This window comes from Neovison vison, chromosome 6 (assembly GCF_020171115.1).
Source record: "Neovison vison isolate M4711 chromosome 6, ASM_NN_V1, whole genome shotgun sequence".
Taxonomy (NCBI): domain Eukaryota; kingdom Metazoa; phylum Chordata; class Mammalia; order Carnivora; family Mustelidae; genus Neogale; species Neogale vison.
Genome location: NC_058096.1, coordinates 115,186,420 through 115,210,939, shown reverse-complemented (window position 1 = coordinate 115,210,939; position 24,520 = coordinate 115,186,420). Strand labels below are relative to the sequence as shown.

Below are 24,520 nucleotides of genomic sequence, written 5' to 3'. Positions count from 1 at the left end.
TTGATACACCACACGGGCTATATTTTCTCATCTCTCTTGAACATTGTCACACATTCTCTTTTGTTCTCTGTCCTAGATTGTGCTCACAACCCACCACTATACCCCATTCCTTCCACCTGGTAAGTTTCTACTCGTCTTTGAGATGTCAGCATAGATGCCATTTCTTTCAGGAAGCAGTTCTTGTCTCAGCAATTCAGTCTGAGTTCTAGATCCTTTCTGTTTAAGAGGCTGCTTACTGGTCTGTCTCTCCTAAGCATCTGTAAAGTCCCTCAGGGTAATGAATTTCTTTTTTGCCACTGAATCCCAAGGGGCTGACAAGGGTCTGAAATATCTGATGTTAAACATGTAATTGCTGAGTAAGTGTTGAACAAAGTTTTGATGAGTGTTATATTTTGTGTCTTTGGGCTATAAGTAGCAGAAACCACAAACAGCAGCAGTTTTATTAAGAACATCTCATTACATATTGGAAAGATGTCTAGAGTTAGTAGTCCCAGCCATAGTGCCATGGCTTAGTGGTATCATAAGGACCTAAGCTCTTTCGTCCTTTGCTGCACTTTATTGGCATTGGTAGAAAATAAGTTATTCTCGCTCTTTCATCAATAGGATAATTAAAAAAATAGGATAATCTTTTCCAGAAGACCTCTGCCCCCAGTTGTCTTTCCTTTGCATATATCGTTGAAACTAGGTCACACGCCCACTCTTAGGTTATTCATGACTCATCATGGTGCTTTAGCTGAAGTCAGGCTGCCAGACAAAGGAAATGTTCTTTTAGCCAGAAATATTAGTGTATAGTTAATGGGTAAGAAGTGAATGAGCACTACTCAAGTCTTTAATTAGATTCTACCAAAGCTCAGGACTCCTTTCTCCATATTTTAGTTCTACCTTAAATTGGTGATACTTAAAATGCAGCATTTGTGATGACTTAGTATTCTATAGTGTGGGCACCTCAGTAGCCTCTCTGGCATGAAAAGCTGTTTACTTTCATCGCCACTTCCTCCTGGGCCAGAGAGCACACTGGATTCTCTAAACTTCAAGGTGGCACGAGTTCCTCCTCAAGGCACCCAATAACTCCCTCTCAGTAGAAAGAGTCAAGTATCATTCTCTGTAGTCTTGATTCCCAGTAAGTTTTCTTCTATGGTCAAAGTGGCAAGGATTTTGCTCATTGGACTGGATGTAATAAAAATTTAAAAAAAAGATAAAAGTGTTTATTGGAAACAAATAAACCAGCCCTTGAATGGATCCTAGTGTACTTATTTTTTGATAAAAATATCAAATTCACTGGTGATTATATAATCATGGAAACTTATATGATATCCTAATATTCAGCCTTTTTCATTTTTCCTGCATTATATATTTCTCTGAAAATTTTTTGCAAACTAAAAAGAGAAAATGAAAAGAACCCAATTATTATTATAATAGTTTACTTTTTAAAAAACTTCTCTCAATTAGTTTATGATGATGGTGATGATGATTATCTTTTATGGAATATGACAGGAGCTATAGATGATTTTTTACAAATATCATCTTAGATCTTCCTATCAACTCTATAACTGTTATTGATATTTTACATATTAGAAAACTAATATGCAGATTGAAATAGAATCTAATATAAATACAATCTATAAATATAGATTTATATTTAATCTGTATTTAGATTAAATTATAAGCTTATAATATATGTTATAATATATTATAAATTTATAGATTATAAATTACATTTATATATGTAAATGTAATCTAATATTCAGATGACCCTAATCTGTCCAGCATCATCGGTAGAGCAGGGATTAGAATTCAGGTTTTCCTAATTCCAAAATAATTGCTACATTCCCTGCCAGGAGCCAACCCTCCTTCCTTAAAATCTCTTTGTCACCCCAACATATCCATTACTTCCCCAAAGTCCACATGGTTTTTATTTATCTCTCACTGGTTAATCTTTCTGTCTTAGGTGGTTGTTGTTGTTATTTTAAGATTTTATTTATTTATTTGAGAGAGAGAGAGACAGTGGGGAGGAACAGAGAAAGAGGGACAAGCAGACTCTGCACTGAGTGTAGGTAGACTCATGCAGGGCTCAGCTTCATGACCCTGAGCTCATGACCTGAGCAGGAATCAAGAGTTGATTGCTTAACCAACTGAGCCAAAGAGGTGCACCTGTTTTGGGATTTTAGTAAAGTGACTATTCTCATTTGTTAGTTGAGACATTTAGGGACAGCACAAGAAATTATTTGTCTTTCTGGTTCGACAACTTAAGTCTAGAGGTGTTCACATTTACCTCAACAAATAAACACCAGGGAGGAAGAAAAAAAAAAAAACAAACACAACAAGCCGATAGGTTAGCAGACCAATCCTGTGGCTGATGAGAGTATTTCCTCTCTTCTCTTTGTTAGCCTGATAGGTGAAGTATGTGCTAGGAGATTTTAAAAGCACCTAAGAACAGCAGTGACAGGTAGTGACTGTTCTGAGTTCCCATAGCCCTAACTGGTATTGATTTTCCCCAAAGAATTATCCTGGAGGTCTTGTTTAGATGGAAGAGAAGAGTAAGGACCACCGGGGTTTGCTCAACCAAGGAGAGGAGAATGAACTGGTGAGTCTTCCCTTTTCGTGATTACAGTCTTCTCAAAGTACCCGAGGCTGTGGGCAGGTGCTACTGTATTGGGGCTGGCTTTAGGAAATGCAGAGGTTTAAGTGTGGTAAGGCTCCCTGAGATCTGAGGTCACAATTTTATAGTCAGGAAAACTGCAGGGGCTGAGAAAATTGTGTTTTCTAGATGACTGAGTTATTGCCATCCTTATATGCATCAGACCAAATGAAATTTCTTCCTTCTTAGACATTTTGTAGAGTAGTCAACATGTACCCTACATGGTGCTCATTAAGGTGTCTCCCCCTTATCATCTGGGTCTCCAGGTAATTGGCAAACTCAGGCAAAAACTGAAACTTTTTAAAAAAAATTCTTATGTTTTTGGTATATCTGTTTAACTTAGGCTCAGTGTGCTTTGGGCTGAAGTTATGCAAACAGCATAGAGAGGTTTAAAGTGTAGAGTGACCTGGGATTTAACACCTGTTTTTTAAAGTTTTCACTTTTTTCCCCTGTTACCTTTTCCACCAAATATATATACGCTTCAAAAACAATTACTGGGGGGCTTTGGTGGCTCAATCAGTTAAGCATCTGCCTTTGGGTCAGGTTATGATCCCGGGATCCTAAGATAGAGCTCCGCATCAGGCTTCCTGCTCAGTGGGGAGTCTGCCTCTCCCTCTCCCTCTGCCACCTTCCTCCCTCCCCCACCTCCAATTCATGCTCTCTCTTGCACACTCTCTTTCTTTCAAATAAATAAATAAAGTCTTAAATTTAAAAAGTCTCAAATAAAAAAGAAAAACAATCATTAAAACCTTGAAAATTACAGTGCCTATTTAGGACTGACAGGTTTACATTTGTTATTTTATTTGATCCTCAGAACTCAGTGTTGAAGAATTAATCCTATCTCATAGGAAGGACATTTGAGACCAGGGAGGTTAAGTAACTCGCCTAAGGTCTTCAGTCTACAAGAGACGGGTGGGAAATGCAGCCCACTTTTTCCCCTTTCACGCTCCATGATGTTTATAGGGCAGTCATGCCCACAGCGAGACAATGAGAAAGAGAGAAGGAACAGGAGGGCTGGATCAGAGAGAGCAAGCTGGAAGGGGATGGGCCCAAGGGATACAGTTCACACAGCAGAAGGGTGTCCGTTTCCTGCTTGGCCTCCTGGTTCCCCGTGAGATCTGTGGGAAATCCACACCCACCCTCTCTCCACATACCTTTCTTTGTTAACCTAAGAGGAATAAATGATGTCATTTATATCTGCACTAAGAAGACAGGCACTGGCCATATGTGGTTTTTGAGCACTAATAGAGTAGCTGGACCAAACTGAAATGTGTATGTATAGCATACATATAGCATACATACCAGATTTTAAGACAGTAAAAGAAAGTGAAATATCTCATTAGTAATTTTTATATTGGTTACACATTGAAATGACAACTTTTGGATATGTTGGATTAAATGAACTATATTATGAAAATGGATTTCACCTACTTCTTTTTACTTCTTTCACGTGGCCACTAGAAAGTTTAGATTCCAAATATGGTTCATATCACTTCTGTTATTATACCATGCTGATCTTGACAATGTTACAGTGCTTACAATCTTTAGACTGAAGGGATTTAAAGAACTAAAACCTAACTTACCTGTGTTCACTATTCAACAGTTTTGTGCTGATTCTGATGTTTTTTTTTTCAATGTGTAGATGAGTGTTCATGAAAATCTTTGGTAGCTTATTATTTTTCCCTAACGATGTGCATATTTGTAAAGTTTATAGCTTGGTATTTTAATTCCCTTAATCACAGAGAGAACATAGATACTTCTCCTCAGTCATGCGAGTCTGGAGGCGCACCTGTGTGCAATATTAGCATTTATTTTGGGATGCTCTTTGGCTATTCTTGTTGCATTTACTTTGTGGAGATGATCTTGATTCTGCCTCTGAAACTCAAGAGATGTTTTGTTCACATGTGTTGCAAAGCCCAACCATTCAGTTGGTACCTCCACGCCTATACAAACACCTACCAACTAAGTGTCAATATTACAATTGGAAGCAGCTCCAGAGGGAAGAATGGGTACTTGGTGTGGAGGAGACAGATTTGACTGGAGAGCACTTCACTTCGTGGTAACTTTTTTCTGGGAACCAGTGGAGCACTCCTGGACTCTAAGACCACAGAACTGGGCTTTAGTCAAAGAACCACTGCTAACCACGTGGTGTGGACAACTTTTGGGACCTTGCTAGTTGCCCCAAACAACATCACTTATCCCTCCTGACTTAAAAGGTTTTTAAGGGCCACATATGAAATGTGGGGAGTGCTATGAAAATACAAAGAGTTATTTAAATCCAAGGAATCAGGACTTAAATGGTGGGCAATTTGAAAAATGCAGAACTGCATATAGTAGGTGAAATTGAGGTTGGGAATATCTCCCCTTTCTCTGATTAAACTTGGGTAGTGATAATTGCTTGAGGTCTACCATTATGGAAACTGTGTGAAGAGTTAGTAGGAAAAATTAGGAACTTAGAATGTCTAAGTTATTTTAGACATCATGTACTCTTCATCTTCTATTAAAAAACCACAAACAGGGGCACCTGGGTGGCTCAGTGGGTTAAAGCCTCTGTCTTCGGCTCAGGTCATGATCCCAGGGTCCTAGGATCGAGCCCCCATCAGGCTCTCTGTTCAGCCTCTCTCTCTCTCTGCTGGCCTCTCTGCCTACTTATGATCTCTGTCTGTCAAATAAAAAAATAAATAAAATCTTTAAGAAAAAAAAACCACACACACACAAACACACAAACCCTACTCAAAGGATTAAAAAAGAAAATAAAAACCATGCTCTATTGGCTTTTATCTTCTGTCAACATTTATATTAACAGCTTGGATGGAGGCAAGCTTATCTAATCTGCAACTGAGCCCTTACTATGAGGGAGAGATAACAATCTAGGTGACAGAATGTGGGAATATCAATGACTTGGGCTTAGTGGCTATGCATGAGAAAGTAATTAAAGTTCTTTATTCGGTTATGACTGAATTTTAGTTGCCAGGATGATATTGCTATAAAAAATTAATCCTTGGATGTCTCAATAGAAGTCTGTTCTGCATAATAGAAGAAGTAATAGTCCTGCTATAATCTTTACTATTTAAGAAACCTCTAAGGAGTTAATATTTCATCCTAAGATTCACACAAGAAGCATAGCGTTTCTAGAGGGATATCTGGATATCACAAATAACAATTATTTAAAGGACATTGGGAATAGTTCCCCAAAGAGCAGTCAAGGCACTTGTCTTCCAGTAGTTGAATGGTTGATGTGGAGAACAGAGTAGAAGTTGGGATAACCCAGCCTGATTTATTTTCATTATAGGAGAATGTCCTAACCATTTGTGGTGGGAAAATTTTAACATGACATCTCTCCACTGAACCTGCCCTTATATAATTCCCTTCAGCTGAGTGTGGTGGAACCCATAAATATGATGAGCTGTAATTCCTGTGATTATGTAATGTTATGTGGCAAAATGGGTTTTACAGCTCTAATTAACTTAAACTCAGCTGAGTTCATCAAAACGAAGATTGTCTGAGTGGACTTCACCTTATCAGGTGAGCCAGAAATGATACTGTGTCCTTCCTGAAGTTAGAGAGATTAAGAGTGTGAGAGGGGCTTGAGGCAAGGGAGGTTCTCCATTGCCATTTTGATGATGGAAGGCTCAGGGTGGTAGGAACTCTGACTGTCTCTAAGAACAGAGAACCGAGTGCAACTTCTGGCTGACAACCGGCAGGAAAATGGGCATCTCTATCTCAGAGCTACAGACAACTGAATCCTGCCAATAGCAAAAAGATCTTGAAAGAGGCCCTTGATTTCCAGAAGGGACACAGCCCAGATGACACCTTGATGTCAGTTTTTTGAGACACTGAGCAAATGATCTAGTTAATGAGACTCCTAATCCACAGAAACTGAAATAATAAGTTTTGTTGTTTTAAGCCACTAAGTTTGTTATGCAACGACAGAAAACTAAGGCACCACAGCTGTCCAGCAAGAGAAAGTATACCCCTTTAAGTCAGTGACTATCTTAAGCAGACACTAGATGCTCATTGGCGAAAGATGGTCTATAGCTAATTTTTTCAGGAAGGAAATTGAACCAAATAATGTCTGAGACACTGCTTTTGTTTAGTGGTGCTCTTATTCCAGGAATAAACTTTAACAAAACATGCCATGTTGTCGCATGTCCTTGGTTTAAGGTAAATTCTGGCTCTAGAAATTGTCCCTGCTGATTAGCCCATGCATCTCATTACCTTTTGACCCATGCCTTCTGCTCTTTCACTCCAGCCACATCAAAAGAAGGTCGTTAGTTGCACTTTTACTTCTAATTGTGTTTTGGAAGACCACATATTAGCACTCTTGTTAGTCGACTTTATGTGAATGCGTGTAACTGAGAGTAATAATATGCTCATCTCTTTGGTACTAAGTTTTGATTCACACCACTAAAGAGGAAAGACACTTCCATATTCCAGAAGGAAAGCATAAGGGAAAATTTAAGATGATGAACTATTTTAATAATTATTTTGAACATCTTCAAGACTCAGTTTTCTTGATCTACAAATAATAATTTATCAACATATCAATAATTATAATATTATTATTTAACACTAATTATAATTAATTAGAATATTAATTAACAATAGTACTTTCAATAAAATTATGCCTATTTCATGGACTAGGTTGTGATGATGAGATGGCACCTAAGTAAGTGCTTGAGAAAGGTTATTTCTCATTGCAATATGTAGAAAACATGAAAGTAGTCCAAGACATTTTCTTCCCCTTCTCAAAGGACACTTCATGGCATAAATGCGAGACAAAATATATGAAACTATAACTAACAATGCTTGATGATTAGTGATAACTAACACAAATGCCTACATGTGGTCAAACCAAAGCAGTAATAGAGGGGTGAGGAACAATGACCGTACTAACAGGATCCATTAAACAGAGACACTATTATCCTAACATTAAAGAACCTTGAAACATGTCAGATTTGGAGACAAGAGAGTAGAGTTCTAAGAACCGCTTCCCATGGAACACATAAGGAACACATCTTAGCATGTTCAGATAAAGATGACAAAGGGTAGATTGTGAATAATGAATAGAAACCTGGTGATGTGATTGTTGTTTGAAAAAAAAGAAGGCAAACATGATGAAATCTTTCCCCATCAAAGGAATCAGAGATATTATCTCCTTGGTCACAATTCAAGTTCTAAACATTTGATGTCAACCCAGAAAAAGCTAACTTACTCAAGTCTTTTGGAACACTCACCCATGGAAAAACTTAACACTTCACAGCCAAAATTGGCATTGCCATTCTCTGAAAGTAATTATAGTACTAAGAGTCATTGATGTCATGTCTTGGTTGAATAGGTATTTTACAACTTTGTGCTGTGAGAATGTTGGTTAGAGTAACTGACTGTGTTATGAACTGTAACCCAAAGACCCATACTACTGTGCCTGTGCAACAAATATTTAGATGAATAAGTGAAAGATGAGTGTAAGAATAAAAGGATTTACAAAAATGATAAAGGACTTCTTTCAAGATATGTCTCCAAAGGCAAAGGGACTTCATCAAAATCAAAAGCTTCTGCACAGCAAAGGAAACAGTCAAAACAACAAAGAGGCAACCCACGGAATGGGAGAAGATATTTGCAAATGACAGTACAGACAAAAGGTTGATATCCAGGATCTATAATGAACTCCTCAAACTCAACACACACAAAACAGACAAGCATATCAAAAAATGGGCAGAAGATATGAACAGAGACTTCTCCAATGAAGACATACAAATGGCTATCAGACACATGAAAAAATGTTCATCATCACTAGCCATCAGGGAGATTAAAATTAAAACCACATTGAGATATCACCTTACACCAGTTAGAATGGCCAAAATTAACAAGACAGGAAACAACATGTGTTGGAGGGGATGTGAAGAAAGGGAAACCCTCTTCCACTGTTGGTGGGAATGCAAGTTGTTGCAGCCTCTTTGGAGAACAGTGTGGAGATTCCTCAAGAAATTAAAAATAGAACTTCCCTATGACCCTGCAATTGCACTCCTGGGTATTTACCCCAAGAATACAGATGTTGTGAAAAGAAGGGCCATCTGTACCCCAATGTTTATAGCAGCAATGGCCACGGTCGCCAAATTGTGGAAAGAACCAAGACGCCCTTCAACGGACGAATGGATAAGAAAGATGTGGTCTATATACACTATGGAGTATTATGCCTCCATCAGAAAGGATGAATACCCAACTTTTGTAGCAACATGGATGGGACTGGAAGAGATTATGCTGAGTGAAATCAGTCAAGCAGAGAGAGTCAATTATCATATGGTTTCACTTATTTGTGGAGCATAACAAATAGCATGGAGGACATGGGGAGTTAGAGAAGAGAAGGGAGTTGGGGGAAATTGGAAGGGGAGGTGAACCATGAGAGACTATGGACTCTAAAAAACAATCTGAGGGGTTTGAATTGGCTGGTGGGTGGGAGGTTGTGGTACCAGGTGGTGGGTATTATAGAGGGCACGGATTGCATGGAGCACTGGGTGTGGTGAAAAAATACTGAATACTGTTATGCCGAAAATAAATAAAAAATAAATTTTTAAAAAATGGTAAAGGACATGTTCACAAGACCAACTATGCACAAATGCTAGTGCTCCAGATGCAATGAAAATTCAGGAACAAAGACAGAGAGCCTATGGACCATTCCACACGACTAAGAGGATCCCTCCTAAAAAGAATTTTGAGAAGAAACAATGTTTAGTTGAAGCTGCACCCCATAACTCTTCTTTTCTAAGGAATTTGGCTAATCTTAGCTCCATGTCTGATAGAAGTAGAAGAGCTACCTATTAAAAAAAGAAAGAAAGGTAAATGATTTAAAAAGTGCCCTTTATAGGGATGCCTGGATGGCTCAGTGGGTTAAAGCTTCTGCCTTCGGCTCAGGTCATGATCTCAGGGTCCTGGGATCAAGCCCCACATCAGGCTCTCTGCTCAGCGGGAAGCCTGCTTCCTCCTCTCTCTCTCTCTGCCTGCCTCTCTGCCTATCTGTGATCTCTGTCTCTCAAATAAATAAATAAAATATTTTAAAAAAAGTGTCCTTTATATACTATTACATACATACATTCATGTATGTATGTTCTCATTTAATCCCTAGGAGCTAGCCAGTCAGATAGCCACTTTACACTGGGAAAATGAGGCTCAGTTAAGTCACAGATACAAAGTCACATCACATTGCTGGTGAGGATCCCCCATTACATGGTTTTCTTCCTGTATAAGTATACTGGGGGGTGTGTGTATGTGTGTGTGTGTGTTTGTGTATGCTCATCTATATAGTTCCGGAGCTAATTAATCTTTGAATCAATTTGGTGTTTATCTTACAGCCCTTCTCCCAGTTTCATGTATTACAAAGGTGAGCAGTTTTCTGTTTGGCCTGTGTTTGACTTTAATTTTGATAATTGGTGTTCTGTGCGATAAGCAAAAATTCCATTTAGGACATTGGCTCAATCACTTTTAGAAATACAACTTACAGTTTTCCCAAAGAGCATTTAGTTCTGAATATTGCCTGTGGTCGAATCATTTCACAATAACTCCAATGGGACCGGCCACTTTTCATCCACTGAGATTTTGTTGAACTGTGGATTATTCAAGCTAATATTAACTTTTAATATATGCTGCACACTCAAAATGTTTCGGGAACTGTGCTAAATGCTTTGCATGAATTAACTCATTAGTTTCTCAAAACAACCCTGGAAAGTATTTTTATCATTTTCATTTATGGAAGAGAAAATTGGGTCATCAGAAGAAATAAAGTGGGTTGCCCAATGTCTTACACCTGGTTAAGTGGTAGGAGAATTATCTGATTTTCTCATGCCATATCCCCAGCTTTTAACTGCTACACCAGAATATTCCTGTTGCGTTTTACAACCAGCCGCATTTTTCACATGAGGAATCTAAAATTTAGTGAATTGAGCCGCTGCCTTCGGCTCGGGTCATGATCTCGGGGTCCTGGGATCGAGTCCCGTATCGGGCTCTCTGCTCAGCGGGGAGCCTGCTTCCCTCTCTCTCTCTGCCTGCCTCTCCGTCTACTTGTGATTTCTCTCTGTCAAATAAATAAATAAAATCTTAAAAAAAAATCATTTACCCAAATCACATTAACTAGTAAGTGATGGAGCAAGGAACAGTGAAGTGAAAGCTTCTAGAAGGCAGTGGGGTGGGGTATAAATAAGACAGGCTCTGCTGATAAACCTGGGAGGGGCTCTAAGTTAATGACCTTTATTTACTAGCAACCTCAGTTGAAAGGCATGTGCATATTTTATTCTTCCTCCTAATCCAGGCTACTTCCTCTGGACTTTGGGCCTAGGAAAAGACTATTAAAGATGTGGTACCTCTCCTGGTATCAGGAATACAGAATTTTAGTGAGAAACGGAAAAGTGAGGGGACTGCTTAGAGAGAGTACAATTCAAGTCTATGTGAAAATGGCATGACCCCTGTGCTATTCAACTCGACTCACAGGTGTCAGATCTGGGTTCCTCGCCCCGTGGAACACAGCCTGTTTCCATTCACAACCTTGTTTCAGTATATTGCAACTCAAAACTGAAAACTCTCTCCACCTTTGGCTGAACCTGTTACCAAGGCACCTGCTGACATTGATTGAAAGCTTCCTTTGTGTGCAGCACCTTACACCTCTATTTAATCTTCACAACTATGCCTCCAGGTGTGTGCTATTATCCTCTAAGTACAGAGTTGGAAACGGAGATTGAAAGAAGTTAAATCCCGAGAGTGGCAAAACCCACTCTACGGCAAGGAACCATGTGTGGTGGGTTTGAAATTCTGATCGTCCCTCTCCCGGTTCCCAATGTCTTTACATCTATGAGACCTCCGGATTCTACTCGTCTTCCTCTTACAGCACACAAACTGCCCCTGGTTCCCTCCTCTACCCTGCACATCTTAGTGGATTTTACCATGGGTATTTAATACTTTGGAGAAATCTGAGTGACTCTTACTGCATCAGAAGAATAATCATTTAGAACACTCAAATAATACTTGAGATTAATTGATCAAAATGGAAGTATATACTGTGATAAACTCAAATTATGCAAATATTGGCAAGCTGACCAAGAGCAATTTGATTAAAAGAATTCCAGATTAAAGAGTGACTCTTTTAACCAAAACCTCAAGTCCATGTCTAGCATATAACTTTTGGGAAAACTGAGAAATGATAGAAAGGAAATTTACCAGAGTTTATGAGACCAGTTTATCAAGGAAGCAAAAATATTATTTCTATTCATCTTTGCTCAAGGAGGTACATATTTCTGAAAGCTACTTTGACACTTACAAGCTCTTTTATATCTATCTAGTTACTTATTTTTTTGACAGATGGGGGAGGGGAAATCTGCTGACATTTTGATTGGGCTGTCCCCAACTATAAAGAGGTCTTTCACAGAAACCTTTCCCCTTTCTTTTTTTTTTTTCAAATGATTTTTTTATAGATTATTTATTTATTTATTTGATAGAGAGAGATCACAAGTAGGCAGAGAGGCCGGCAGAGAGAGAGAAGGGGGAAGCAGGCTCCCTGCTGAGCAGAGAGCCCCACGCGGGGCTCCATTCCAGGACCCTGAGATCATGACCTGAGCCGAAGGCAGAGGCTTAAACCACTGAGCCACCCAGGCGCCCCCCTTTCCCTTTTCTTGATTATTAGGTATGTGGTCTTATCTATGCTCAGTGAAAACAAACACTTCCCAATCATGCACACTGGGAGGCAGCTACAGACTTCCTAGGTCATCAAATCTTCCTTCCATTTCTCACAGAAACTCCTCTTGCTCTTATTTGTTTTCACTTCTCAAATTTTGCAGCCATTTTCTCTTTCTCAATCTTACTCCATTAAAGAAATTAAAGTAACTCCTGCCTATTTGGAACCATGGCTAATAAACAGCAAACTTTATTTATTAATTTTTTTTGAGATTTTATTTCTTTATTTGAAAGAGAGAAAGAGAGTGTCTGAGCAGGGGGGAGGTACAGAGGGAGAAGCAGACTCTGCTGAGCAGGAAGCCCAATGCAGGGCTCAGTTCCAGGACACTGGGATCATGACTTGGCCAAAGGCAGGAACTTACCCGACTGAGCCACCCAGGCACACACCCCCCCCCCTTTACTTTTTATTGGTGGTGTTGATAAGATGCACTTATCTTAAGTGCACAGTTCAGTGACATCTATCACCAATTATTTTTGCTCATTTTGGAACTTCCTATGGATAGAGTTGTGTATCAATTTACCATACTTCATTGACTCAGTATAATGTCTGTGAAATTCATGCATACTGTTGTTTGCATTAGAAATTCATTTTTAAAATTGTTTTGTAGTATTCCATTGCATGAAAACACAAAATTTATTTATCTTTCTCCTGTTGATGTACCTTTAGATTGTTTCCAGTTTGGAGCTCTTCTGAATAAAGCTGATATGAATATTCTTGTGCAGATCTTGTTGTGAACATATATAATTCTCTGTGTAAAAATCTAAGAATGGAGTTACTAGCTCATAGATTATTTGTATCTTGAGCAACATAGTTTTTCAAAATGTCTGTATCAATTTATACTGCCAATAGCAATGTATCAGAGTATCATTTCTCCACATTTTTACCAATACTTGGTATATTCAGTCTTTTTAATTTTGCTATTCTATGGCTATATCATTTTGTCATCTTTGCATTGTGTCATTTTAGAGTAAATCTTCAAATCTGATTGTGTAAGCCTTTCAACTTTGTTCTTTTTTAGGATTGTCTTGGCTATTCTAGCCTGTGATATGTCATTGTAATTTTATTTTGCATTTTCTTAATGACATAATATTGTGTGTCCTCTTGCATGCTATATGAGAAATCTTTTGTAAATTGCCTGTTTCAGTGTTCTGCTCATTTTTTATTGTGTATGTATTTCTTTTTTTATTGATTTGAAATAGTTTTTTGTGTTTTTTAAATATTATTCTTTTTTATATATAGGTACAGATATACATACATATATAGCTAATATTTTCTCCAGACACCTTTTGTTAAACAGAAACTTTAATTTTAATAAAGTCAGATATACTTTTGGTCTTTTTGTTTCCTGTTTAAGAAATATTTGTGTGTACTTAACTGTGTGTACTCCATGAAATATATTTTCTTTCAGATCATCTGTTGTTTTAGTTGTCACATTTAAGTATATGTGCTACCATTAATGAAATTTTGTGTATGGAGTAAACCGGGATAAAAACCCATTTTTCTGGTACTATTCATTCTGATCCAACAACTACTTATTGAGCAAACCACCCTTTCTCCTACTGAATTGCAGTGGTTCTGGTTCCTTTTTTTGTAAAGAAAGCGATTTACATATGTTTGAGTCTCTTTCTGGACTCTCTATTTTGTTTCTCTTTTCTTTCTTCTTGTCCTCCTTTTTTTTTTTTTAATAATTATTAGGAATTTGTAGTAAGTATTTCTGGCAGTGTAAGTCCTCCACAATTGTTCTTTTTGAAAATTGTCTTAATTACTTTAGGTCCTTTACACTTCCATACCAATTTTAGAGTCAGCTCATCAATTACCATAAAAAAAGTCTAATGTAATCATAAATGGAATTGTTCCTGGCTAATCCCCAAACTTAATATATATTTTCATTTATTTAGATCTTTGCTTTCAGCAATAATGTGTAGTTTTCAGTTTAGAGGTTTAACTTTGTTAGAACCATTATAAGGATATTGATATTTTTTGCTTGATAATATTACAAATAGCTTCATTTTCAAATTATTATTAATATAATTGGTTTTCTATATTGACCCAGTATCTAGCAACCTTGATAAATTCACTTATTTTTTTAAGATCCTATTTATTTATTTTAGAGAGAGAGCATGAGCCGGGGGAGGGAGAGGGAGAGAGACAATCTCCAGCAGACTCTGAGCTGAGCACCGAGATCGAGGTGGGGCTCGAAAGCCCCAACCAGTGATCCCCTGACCTGAACTCAAGAGTCAGATGTTTAACTGACTGAGCTGCCAGGCCCCAGTAAATTCACTTATTAACTCTAATAATCTGTACCTGCTTTTGGTTTTCCTAATGTACATAATTATATTATTTATTCATACAGAGAGTTCTGCTTTTTTTTTCTTAGCTTTGTTGAGATACAATTGATGAATAACAACGTATAAGTTTAAGGTGTTTAAACATGTCGATTTTGCACATTTAAATACTGTGAAATTGCCACCAAAGTGTTAGCTAACACTTCCATCACTTCACATAATTACCGCTTATTCTTTGTGGGAAGAACACTTAAGATCTACTCTCTTAACAACTTTTAAGTATTGATACAGAATTGTTACTTCTTATGTTCCAGTTGTTACAAAATTGTTACTTTGTCCTGTCTTACTGCACTTGTTAGAACTTTCAGTACTATATTAAATACTAGTGGTAATTATTGATAATCTTATTTTACCTATAACTTCAGGGGGAAAGTACTCAGTATTTCATTATTAACCATGATGTTGGCTGAAGGATGTTCCTGTCTATTCCTAGTATGCTGAGAGTCTTCTTTATTTTCTTCCTTTCTTCTTCCCTCCCTCCCTATCTCTCTTCTTTCTTTCCTTTTCTCTTTCTTTCCTTCTCTCCTCTTCTTTCTTTCTTTTCCTTTCTTTCCCTGCCTCCCTCCCTTCCTTCCTTCTCTCTCTCGTTTCTTTCTTCCTTCGTTTCTTTTTTTTTCCCCTCTCTTTATTTCTTCCTGTTGAATTGACTTTTTAGATTATGAGCTATCATTCTTTTTCTCAGAATATGTATTTTTTCAAGTCTATTTTTGGGGCTTCTGGGTGGCTCAGTCAGTTAAGCATCTGTCTTCAGCAGAGGTTATGATCCTGATGTCCTTGGATGGAGTATAGGGCTCCCTACTCAGTGGGGAGCCTGCTTCTCCCTCTCCCTCTGCCTGCTGCTGCTCTCCCTACTTGTGCTCTCTCTTCCTCTGTCAAATAAATAAATAAAATCTTTAAAAAATAAAATAAATTCTACTTGTTTGAAATTAACATAGCTATATTAGTTCTTCTTTGCTAGTCTTTGTATTGCTTACTTTCTTTCCCTTCCCCCCCTTAATCTTTTTGCTTCTTTGTATTTAAAGGGCTCTCTTATAAATAACATATAGTGGGTTTTTTACTATCTAGTCTGACAATCTTTGTTTTCAATCACAGTATTAATGTCATTTACATGTAATGTAATGACTGATATCATTGAGTTAACATGACTATTTGTTTCTGATCTAGCTTACCTACTCTTTGTCTTTTTCTTCACCTAACGTTATGTCATAGACTGGCCCATATTTCTGCATCAACTTCATACATTTTCTTTTTAATGGTGCCACCTTGGCCATCATTTCGTATTTCACATCTTGCTGAGCTATTAGCTATCATTTGGTTCTTCCAGTAACTTTGCTATTACAGATAATACTGCCCTGAACACTACTATGCACATCACTTTCTACTTGGTGTATCATTTCCTTACAGTGTATTTCCAAGTGTGAAATTACTGATTCAAGAGATAGAAACATCTTTATAAATCTTGATATAATTTGCCACCTTGCTTTCTCTAAAGAATTATTCCAGTTTATAAGGTTATTAACAGTATGTAGTTGTAGTGATTTTATTGCCATGTTGCTGGCATTGTCAGTTCCTTTTTTTTAAATAAAAAATGTATAGAAAAGAACTGAAGGGGTATCAGAATTATGATTACCAATGTCATCATTATATGTAAGTTAACAAACAAACAAAAAAAAAGGGTAAGACATTTGAGATCTGCTTTTTCAGCTACAAGCTGACCTAAAGTTCCAAACCATTCTGCTTCAATTTTGAACACTTTGACAATAAGCTCCATGAGTAACTTAATAAAATAATGCAAATTTATGACATAATATGTGAACTGGCATATGCAGTTTATTGGAGTCTAATACAACTATCATTCACAAATAAAACTAAAGCAGGTTTATAGAATCAGAAGGTAGGTAGGAAGACAGAAAGGAGACCCAGCTGAAAATATGCTTAGAAGTAGAGTGAACACATTTTTAAATTCATTTAAACCTCATCATGAATAATCTCAAAATAGAGGGGCTGCATCAGTAAACTTAATGAACATTTTTTTCCCAGGAGGATGATAATACTGAGGAGCATTGGAAAGGAACTCTTAAAATTGTAATTACTTTGCAGAGCACTTAAGGAGACATTATTTCATTTGAGTACAAGTACCCTGTAAGGCACGTATTTCTAATTGTTTTGTAAAGGAATACATGAGGATTCCCTAGAGGTGATATGATTTACCTAAGGTCACATAGCTGATAACTAGTAGAGCAGTGACTCAAACTTACATCTTTGCTACCTGTGACCTTCCCATTACATTTAAGGATTACTTTCAACAACTGTTATTACAATCTTAATCTACCAAAGAGTTCTTTACTAGAAACAATTAATGAAAATGACCATATTGAAGATGAAAACTTTTCCAAAGTATTAAGCCAAGAGATTAATTATAACATGATCTAAACCAGCATAAGATTCAGGAGATTCTGTCATTAAAGACGGTATAGAAACTCAGTAAAAACCTATTTTCTTGACATTACATTTCTGTGATCTGGACACAGGAGTTCAGAATCTTAGGGAAAGAGCACATAAAAATAACACAGAGCCTAAAATAATAGTATAGTAATGATATAATTCACAATCAGCATCCCTCTGAGTCATCCAAATACAATAAAAGTCTAGTTTTTGAAATTTAAAAACTGATGCTATGAAACCTGATTGTGGAAGACGGAAATAGAGATTGGCTTGAAATAAAGGAATCTATTGTTTTTGGCTATGTGTTCGCCCTAAAACCACATTTCAAAGACTTCACTCCATTCAAGTTAATAGCAACTACCCTACTACTAAAAGTAGAACTACTATAGCATGTTACTGTCAGGGTAAATTCCTATGAGCAATCTTTTAAAAGTCTTTCATGTCCACAGATAATCTCTTGATTCATATCATCCTACTCTTTGTATCATCCTCTTCCAGTAAATTTACTTTAATATATTTTTTTAAAATCTTATATCTGAAAAAAGTAAAAGTGCTCAAAAACCAGTTTGAGGGTAACTACTGACCAGAAGAAGCCTTGAGAGACTTTTCAAGAAGCCTCGAAACATCTCTGGAGGGACATCAACAGTCCCTGGGCCGTCATGGGGGGGGTCTGTCAAGGTGACTCTTGAGGTGTTTAGAACCAAATAAGTCTGCCTATTCCTTGCTCCTCCTGCCTCATGTTTTAGTTTCATATGCCAGGGTAGCAAAATGAGTTCTTCTTTTTTTATGATATCAGCTGACAGCTATAAGCAATCAAACTAATTCAACTGGCTGAAACCAGATTTCCCACCCAACTAATATTGCTGCCTCTAACACTTGTGTTTCTTGGAACAGAGTGGTGTGTTTATGTGAAAAAAGAAAAATAGAGTCATGTTTTATTTACATTCCAGGAGGTGTTTGGTTACCGGACCCAGAATCTCCGCAGAGCCCTCTGCCTTATAGCCTCTGTGCTTACCTGTGGGGTTCTTCTGCTTGTGTTCTACTGGAAGCCCCAGTGGAGGGTGTGGGCCAATTGCATCCCATGCCCTTTGCAAGAAGCAGACACTGTTTTGCTAAAAACAACGGTGAGTGCCCTTCAGCATTGCGTTGAGCACAAAAGCAGAGGGAGCAGAAGGCAGAGGGAGAGGGAGAAGCAGGCTCCTTCTAAGCAGGGAGCATACTGTGGGACTTGATCCCAGGGCCCTGGGATCATGACCTGAGCCAAAGGCAGACGCTTACCCGACTGAACCACCCAGTTGCCCCAATAGTTCAGTTTTTTAAGAATACATATTTTGAGGGGAAAGAAGACAGTTGAAACACCTATATGTCACTTTTAAGATAGCCAGAAAATGTTTTCTGGATATAAAACTCTCCAGTAAAGTGTGTCTTTCTGTATTCTCTAGCACAGTGGTTCTCAAATTTTAATGCAAATCAGTGACCTAAAGGGCTCCTTAAAACACGGACTGCTGACCTCATCCCAGAATTTCTGATTCAGTAGGCTTGTGGTGGGGTTGAGGATTTGCATTTCTAGCAAGTTCCAATATAATGCTGAGGCTCTTGGTAACCATTAGTCTAGGTAGATATTTGGTTGATTGTCTTATTAAATAAATGACATTTGAGAATTTCATGGGCTGGATTTCATGGGTCTTCTCTAGGATGAATTTCAAAGATATATGAGGAAGAAAGTTATATGCCTCTACTTATCCACACTAAAGTTCCCTATAAGCAAGAATCCAGAAGAACCTGTGGTGGCTGACCGCCACTCTGTCATTAACCAAGCCATATTGAAGCCAGAATTAAAAGTAAGTAATTTTGAGTGCAATGTTATGGCATGTTTTTTATAAAAAGAATAATGCAAATGTTTGTTGGATGGAAGTTCTGAATGTCACATTGCTGGGCTGGGAATTGCAAGGTATCAAGGAAAGTGCGCATGGCATTGGGACTTGTGCCAAATAGACCTCACTAACACCATGGGCTTTACTTTGTCCTATCACATTTGTAATTGCAGCTGCGATGTATCCAAGTGCAGAAAATCAGGTATGTTTGGAATTACTTGGAGAAGAGGTTTCAGAAAGTCGGGTAAGTTTGACTTTTTCTCAACATTCATCAGGGTATAAAGGAAAAGCACTGATATGTTGAATGCCATGAGCTGAAGCATGCTTCTTGTCCTGACCACATCCTAGGCTACTGGAAGACAGCAACTCCTGCCACGACATCCATCACACATTTGGATTGGGCCTGACCAGTGAAGAACAAGAGGTCAGGTAGGGTTTGTGACACTCCCTGAGATAAACTCTGCCAGTAAAAAGTGAGATATCAAATGGCTTATGATCAGTGAACTGTTGACATAATGTTTCATCAGCTTCCTATAATCCCAGTTTATTTACCAGCAACAAAGATACATTTTAAGTTGTTCTCATCTTAGGCAAACTTATTAAAAAGAAAAGCCAATCAAATAATATTTGATTTTTCCCCTCTCAGGACTGTAAAACAGTCTCCTTTTTGTTGTCTTTTTTTTTTTTCTTTCCTCAAAAAACCTTGAGTCATTTCATAGACATCTGTTTCCTCATCCTTCAAATCCTCTGAGAGAGAGAAAGACAATATTATGACTGCATTTTCCTGTGAAGAAACAGCCTAGAGATGAGGATTTTGTTTGCTCAGGTAGTTGTGTCATTCACCATTGTATTGTCATTCACCTTTGTATCCAGCTACCTGGAACAGTGCCTGATTCATGGTAGAAGTTTGATAGGTATTTACAGAATGAATGAATATAGTAATATATTTGTTGACCTATGAATTCAATATCTCCTTCTATGCTAGGCACTTTGGAAGGAACTAGGGATCTAAGGATAAATAAGGGTTAGTCATTGCTCCAGAGGCATTCATTGACTATTGGGAAAGAGAGACAAAGAACAGTGGTATAATTGTGAGAATGAGATCTATAAATGCACATAGATTAGGACATAATAGTGTAATAATAGTACAGAAATGCTTATGCTGCTCATTAACCCATGGAGATTTTGAGTTCCTGGTTCCCTCATCTATCATCTGAAATGGTGACTCCTGATGAGTCTGAAAGTAAACCATTGCAAGCCTTCTCCAGAATCTTAATAATCACCTTCATTTCTTGCCCATTTTAAAGACATTTCTTGCCTGCCCTTCTTCCAGTCCATCAGAAACACAAATTCTCAAGCTAAGAAGCAATCTGGTACTTAAAATATGGGTTCTTGGGCCCACCCCCATAATTCTGATCTAGTAGGAGTAAAGGGTGGTGGTAAGAGCAGAAAATGCACTTTTAGCAGCCCCATGATTCATACACATACCAACTCTGAGAATTACCTATTGGCTGTTGTTTTTAAACTTTTCATACTGCCTGAACATGTTGAAAAATGAACAAGGCATCTAGATTCTGACAATATTTGCAAAATGCCTTAGAAAGAATATCATTATGTAAGATTTCAGATGCAATGCTTAATACTCTGAAACACAAAATATTTTCAAAGTCATAAAAACATACTGGTTTAATAGCATTAAGCGCCAGGTGTCCAAAGAGTGGATCTAATTAGGAAATTTAATTGATTATCACAGATATACTTTGCCTTTGCCTAGGACACCATTTCCATAGGAAAGATTGCCCATCAATGTAGCTACCTCACGTTTGTCCTTATTTATCAAGTGCCAAGCTTTAATAAACATTTAAAAAACATCATACATAATTAAATTTAAATCTGGCCCATGCAGTAAAGAACTTGACAATCTAATAAGCAAGACAAAGAGTCTTGCTTATTATATATATATATATATATATATATATATATACACACACACTATATATAATAGTTTCCCAGATATGAAGAATAGAGGAGATAATGTCCTTATAAATATATAGGCAGACTTTATTTATGGCCTTTTTAAATTGAACAGTAAAACAAGTAAGTAGAATGTAAACTATTTCCCCCCTTAATTTTTTAGTGTAAGACTAGGGCTTTTTTTCAAAAATTAAATGTGATCAATTCATTTGTCAGTTGTGTGATATTAGATTGATTTCCTGAATGGATATAAGCCTGCCTTTATGAAAAGCAAGGATGCAACAGGAGCAGTAAAGGAAGGAGAATCACAAAACTCTCTGATAACGAAAAGCCACAAAGTCTAAATACAACATTCTCATTAGGCTTCCTTGCCGCCAGGCAACGATGGAAAACGCACACATCTCTGTAGCAAAAAGGCAACTTGGGACATCAGGAGAGATAACGTTGTCCTGAAGAGAACTTTTCAGAGGGTCTCAGGGAAGAAAAGTGTTCTAGGAGGTCCCCTGCTCCTATCTCTATTCATTCATGAACTAGAGGCCTGGGAACATGTTTTAATTCTACGAGCTTGCTCCCTGAAAATTCTAAAGTTCACAGAAGTGGGTCATGCCAGAACCCCCTGGATTAGCCTTAGCTATTTAGGAAACTTCAGGTCTCCCTTTCTGCCAAGGACTCCTTTGGTGGCTTATCAGAATGGAATCAGAGTGGACATGTGTGGTTTGAAAAAGGTCACTAGTGATTCTGACACAGTCCTCCTACCTCCTTGAGGACCCCGACTCTAGGATTCACCATTTGGAGCCTCACAAAACATATTCGCCATAATTATTTGGTGAATAAATTGAAAAATGTATGAATGAACAAACAATAAAATTGAAAACAGACATAGACCATCCCAAAAGATGGTCCCAAAGACCATCCCATACTACAAAAGAAAGTATTCCTAGTCATTTATATTTGGTTTTTCAGAAATAAATACATTGCAGTAGATTTATTATTATGGAACAGTTGCAGGAAAGCTCAGTGATTCTTCAAGAGTAGTTTAGAGCCAACCCAGAAATGCTTTCCACAGCTTCCCTGTTAAGAAGTATTTCAATCTCTTTTGGAGAGGGACCTTCTGCCTCCAAAGAAATTATACTCCTAATGAATAGTAGTGAATATTAGGCAAGTCTACATAGTTTTATTCAGCCTATTTAGTTCTAAAAAGACTGGATATAATGGAATAATTCTGGAATAAATCTAGGATGACTTTTCCCTTCCAGCTTGTCAGATTTTTAAAGTCAGAGTATGTAATCTCTGTTCCTTGGAACTTTCCTCACATTTCCAGCTTCATGACTTCCATTCCTTCTGATTGCTCAGCCATTGGTCAATGTCCCTGAAAATCCTTCTTTGTGCTCAGATTGAGATGAGTACATGATCCCTAAACACGCAATATCTTTTGGCAAGAGATGGTGGAAAAGACCAAGCAGCAAGAGGTATGCCAGGCTGTGATCCAAACATGTCTCAGACAAGCCCTAAAAAGGATAATCTATAGGCACTGATTAATCTGTTGGGTCTCAGTCCTCATGGCAAATGAGCTCCTCTTCTTTTGATGGTAACACCAGAAACTATGTCACCAGACAGAAAAAGATGAAGAACATCAGACTTGCCTTGTTTCTTTCTAAACTGACTTTTCACAACTGTGTGCTTCTATAGTTCTGTGAACTGGATTTTCAGACTTGTTAGGGGAGAGAGCATTCTAGACATGGTTCACAAAGTTCCTCATTAATTAATCCCAATATTTAGGGAACATTCTCTTTCATACAGTGTGCCTCTAGATGTTAGAAAAACAGAGTTGAAAAGGCTCCATCCCTGCCATTAAAGAGGGTCTAGGAAATTTGAAGAAAGAGATATATAACTATATGATACAATTCAAAGAGGTGCCTGCTACCACTAAGAAAAGGAGGCATGTTGGAGGAGAGGAAGACACAGTTAATTGTGCCTGTGGGACTAAGGAAGACTTGAAAGATACCTGGCATTTACTGAGAGCTTGTCATGCCCTTGGCACTTGTGCTAAATGCTTTACTTGTTTATGTTATATGTTACTGATAGCAGTTTTATGAGAAATGTGTTATGAAACCCACTTTATAGGTAAGGGAACTGAGGCTCACCCCTCATTTATTCAACAAATATTACTTGAGAGTAGTATATGTATTAGGCCCTGTTTTAGGCATTCAAGATATATCAGTGTCCTCTAGAAGTCTATATTATAGGGAATGATAAGAGTCTCTTGTTGCATGCTTACTAACATGTAAAAAATTAGGTACAATTTCAGATTATCAACACACTAATAAAGAAAAATGAGATAGGGTAAGGAGATAAAGAGAATCTGAGTTGAGTATCATGGTGGCTGTTCTCAATAGAATTGTTAAAGAAAACTCCATTAAGGGAGTGCTATTGAAGAAAAACCTGAATGAAATGAGAGAGTAGGCCATACAAAGATGTGGGAAATCTAGTTCCAGGTCTAGGGAGCAGCTAAGCCTTAGCTGGATTCAAATCCAGGTTTGTTAAATCTCAGATTTCTCCAGCCTTAAGCTCTATCATCAGATTTGACTCTCAAAGCCCGAGTGGGCCTTTATAAATTGAAGATTGTGGGATGGGTATTCTAAGCAGAGAGATAGAAAGGGAGAAGACCAAGTTTAGGATTCTGAGAAGTTCTGACACTTTGCCAACAATAGGTTATTTCCACAGATTCTGGAAAGGATCCTGAGCACCAAGTGGCTTGGTTACGTTTCCTTCCCAGTGTGAAGTTTGGAGACACGTAACATTCCAAACCAGTAGCACATACTGTTTGACCTTTCTGTCCTCCAGCATCTCTGCACCTCAGGGTTTTCACATATGGGGTCAGAAAACCCTGGTTTGAGTCCTCTTGGACCCAGGCAAGCAATAATTGCACTTGGAAAGGCATGGCTTGGAAGTCAAACAAACGGGCTCAGTGATGTCATGGCTTAGCTAAAGAACCCATAATACACACTGCACCATTGGTGCTAATGGAGTGTGCAGTTGAGGCCTGGAAACCAGGGTGTGAAACCTGGATCTGCTTCTTTCTAGCTCTGAGACTGGCAGATTTACTGACTTTATTCGAAGCTCAGTGTTCTTTATAATAAAGATGGTAATATGAAACCTCATAGGGGTAATATGGGGATTACAGAAGATAATACATACAAAAGACTAAGTGCAGTTTCTGACAGTCACCTGTGCTTAAAAGTTGTATTGTCACAATTAATACTAGATATGCATGCTTTTGCCAAAACAGCCAAATGAATAGTTTTTCCCATTGGAAAGATGGGGATGTTGCCCCTTCCCTTTGGACCATTTGATTGACAATCAAATGAGAAAATCTTGTGTGAGAACTCTGTAAATTGTTAAATGTTACACAAACATAAGAGCTTCTTATTGGAATGTGTGGATTTACAAAGGTTAGCTGTGAGGACCATATGTCCTCTTCCAGTTCATTAGCTCATTCATTCATGTATTTATTTTCATATATTAA

The 24,520-nt window shown here is 37.7% G+C and overlaps 1 protein-coding gene across 1 annotated transcript in view; it reads left to right on the top strand.

Annotated features, from left to right (window-relative positions):
- The first annotated feature begins 2,524 nt into the window (after positions 1 to 2,524).
- Positions 2,525 to 24,520, top strand: part of ATP13A5 (ATPase 13A5) — a 102,749-nt gene continuing 80,753 nt past the window's right edge. Inside the window, exons 1-5 of the mRNA XM_044254822.1 lie at positions 2,525 to 2,584; positions 18,097 to 18,270; positions 18,841 to 18,987; positions 19,194 to 19,264; positions 19,369 to 19,449. Coding sequence (XP_044110757.1) covers positions 2,525 to 2,584; positions 18,097 to 18,270; positions 18,841 to 18,987; positions 19,194 to 19,264; positions 19,369 to 19,449 — 533 coding nt within the window. The remainder of the gene's footprint in view (positions 2,585 to 18,096; positions 18,271 to 18,840; positions 18,988 to 19,193; positions 19,265 to 19,368; positions 19,450 to 24,520) is intronic.